The 1,894-nt window shown below is 38.8% G+C and overlaps 1 protein-coding gene across 1 annotated transcript; it reads right to left on the minus strand.

Moving 5' to 3' along the window:
• Positions 1-661: 661 nt before the first annotated feature.
• On the minus strand, positions 662-1,502 carry LOC103522709 (the record flags this gene model as incomplete). Its single annotated transcript, XM_008487804.1, has 2 exons — positions 662-819; positions 1,313-1,502. Coding segments are annotated over 2 exons (348 nt in total), but the record flags the coding sequence as incomplete, so codon positions are not given.
• Between the last annotated feature and the right edge of the window lie 392 nt (positions 1,503-1,894).

Here is a 1,894-nt window from a genome sequence, read left to right on the forward strand (position 1 = left end):
CGAAAAAAAAGCTGAAAATCGGCCGAAATGCCGCCAACCGCTGCACCGATCTTAAACAAAAGTTTCGTGTCGCGTCCTTGTCATATTTGACAGCTGCATGCCAAATTTCTAGTCTTTAGCTCTTACCATTCTCGAAATATTTTGTTTACAGACACACACACGGACCACTGGCTGAAGCTTTGTATTTAGGCTCTAGCCTAGGGACCTCAAAACGTGTTTTGGCACTAAAAACTGACTATCGAAAATTTGACCCGATTACATTACTTTCCTTCCTATAGGACAGTGGTTCCCAACCTTTTTTCGCCCAAGGTACCCCTTGGGTACCCGGATTTAATCTCACGTACCCCTGCCACCATCATAATGAGTACCGGGTACACATACCTAGGTTGATGTGTACCATTACTACTGAGTTCTAAACACTCTCAGTACCTTTTGACAAAAAATCAGTACTTCAGTACCTTGAGGTCAAAATTCAGTACATTCCTGGGCTACTGATAACCGAGCAAAATTCAAAATTTGCCTTTGTCCGTCATTACACAATTTTTTCTCGCGTACCCCAGAAGGTCTCTCACGTACCCCCACGGGTACGCGTACCCCCAGTTGGGAATCGCTTCTATAGGATAAGGAAAGTAAAAAAAAAGTACCAAAATATAGGCAATACCTCAGATTCCGGTGAAATATTAGGTTGTGGAGGAGCAGTATTCGATTCTGAATGAGCATTATTTTCTTGTGGTGAAGAATGCTGTTTAATTTGATCATCAGGGTGATGAGAGGCAGGCTGTTCTTGTTCCACAGATTCTAAATCCGTGAGTTCTTCTCCTGAAAAAATAGACAAGACAAACGAGAGAACCACGATTGCTTACTATACAAGAAACTTTATTTCATCAAAATTTTATTGCATTTGCTTGAAGTTCTATGCAATCTTATATTATAAAAGCAAGATCCATTCACATTTCACACACTGATCGCTCTATCTCCAGAACCACAACCTAGAAAGCTGAAATTCGGTAGGAATATTCCTTTTATGGTCTAGGTGTGCAATAAGAAAGGATTTTGCGAAACTCTAAACCGATCCTGAGATATGATCAATTTTCGATCGCTAAAACGAAGAGAAATGTTCCACTCTCAACCAACATTTTTTTTTTTTTTTTAGTTTCGTTTATGTTTTTAGTTTGATAACTATGCAGCTAATAGGGAGCGCGCAGCGGGACCGTATTTTTTATTATTTTCTACAAGTTTGGCCATGCCTCGGGATGAAATAGTTTAAAATATAAATAAACACTATTATTACCTCTAGGAACCCATTACTTACCGAGTAAATACTTGTGTAGAAGACTATCGGGGGCCCGCGGGTTCTCTAGTAGCTTTCTAATCAAGGGGTCGCGGACTCGAGGTTCGGACGGGTTTACAGGGCGGGGTTCACTCTCGAAATCCAGGGTGGACATTAACATGGCGGTTCTCAAACTTTGTCCTCGCTGGACCACGTCTTCTAGAATATCATGCTGAAATAGATAGAATAGAATAGAATAGACAATAAAATATACCTTTTTTAAAAGTAAATACTTTCATATTTATTTTTTAATACTAAAGTATTATACTATTATTATTTATACTGCCAGAAGAGGGCTAAAAAGTCCATTTATCCCAGCCGTCTAAACAAGATCAAGTTCAAAATTATCAAAATTGATACAAAAAGGAGCTGTCACAAATGAGCAGTAACCAGTGTTATTATAGGGTTAGGTTGAACACAAAAAGGAGCTTTCACCATTTCAGCACTGACCAGTGTTATTATAGGGTTATAATAATAGTGCTTATTTATACTGCTCGAATAGGACTGAAAAGTCCCTTTACTCCAGCAGTAGGCTATTACTATTATTGTGGTCAAATTCTCAAA

This window comes from Diaphorina citri, unplaced genomic scaffold (genome assembly GCF_000475195.1).
Source record: "Diaphorina citri unplaced genomic scaffold, Diaci psyllid genome assembly version 1.1 scaffold10552, whole genome shotgun sequence".
In the NCBI taxonomy this organism is placed as follows: Eukaryota; Metazoa; Arthropoda; class Insecta; order Hemiptera; family Psyllidae; genus Diaphorina; species Diaphorina citri.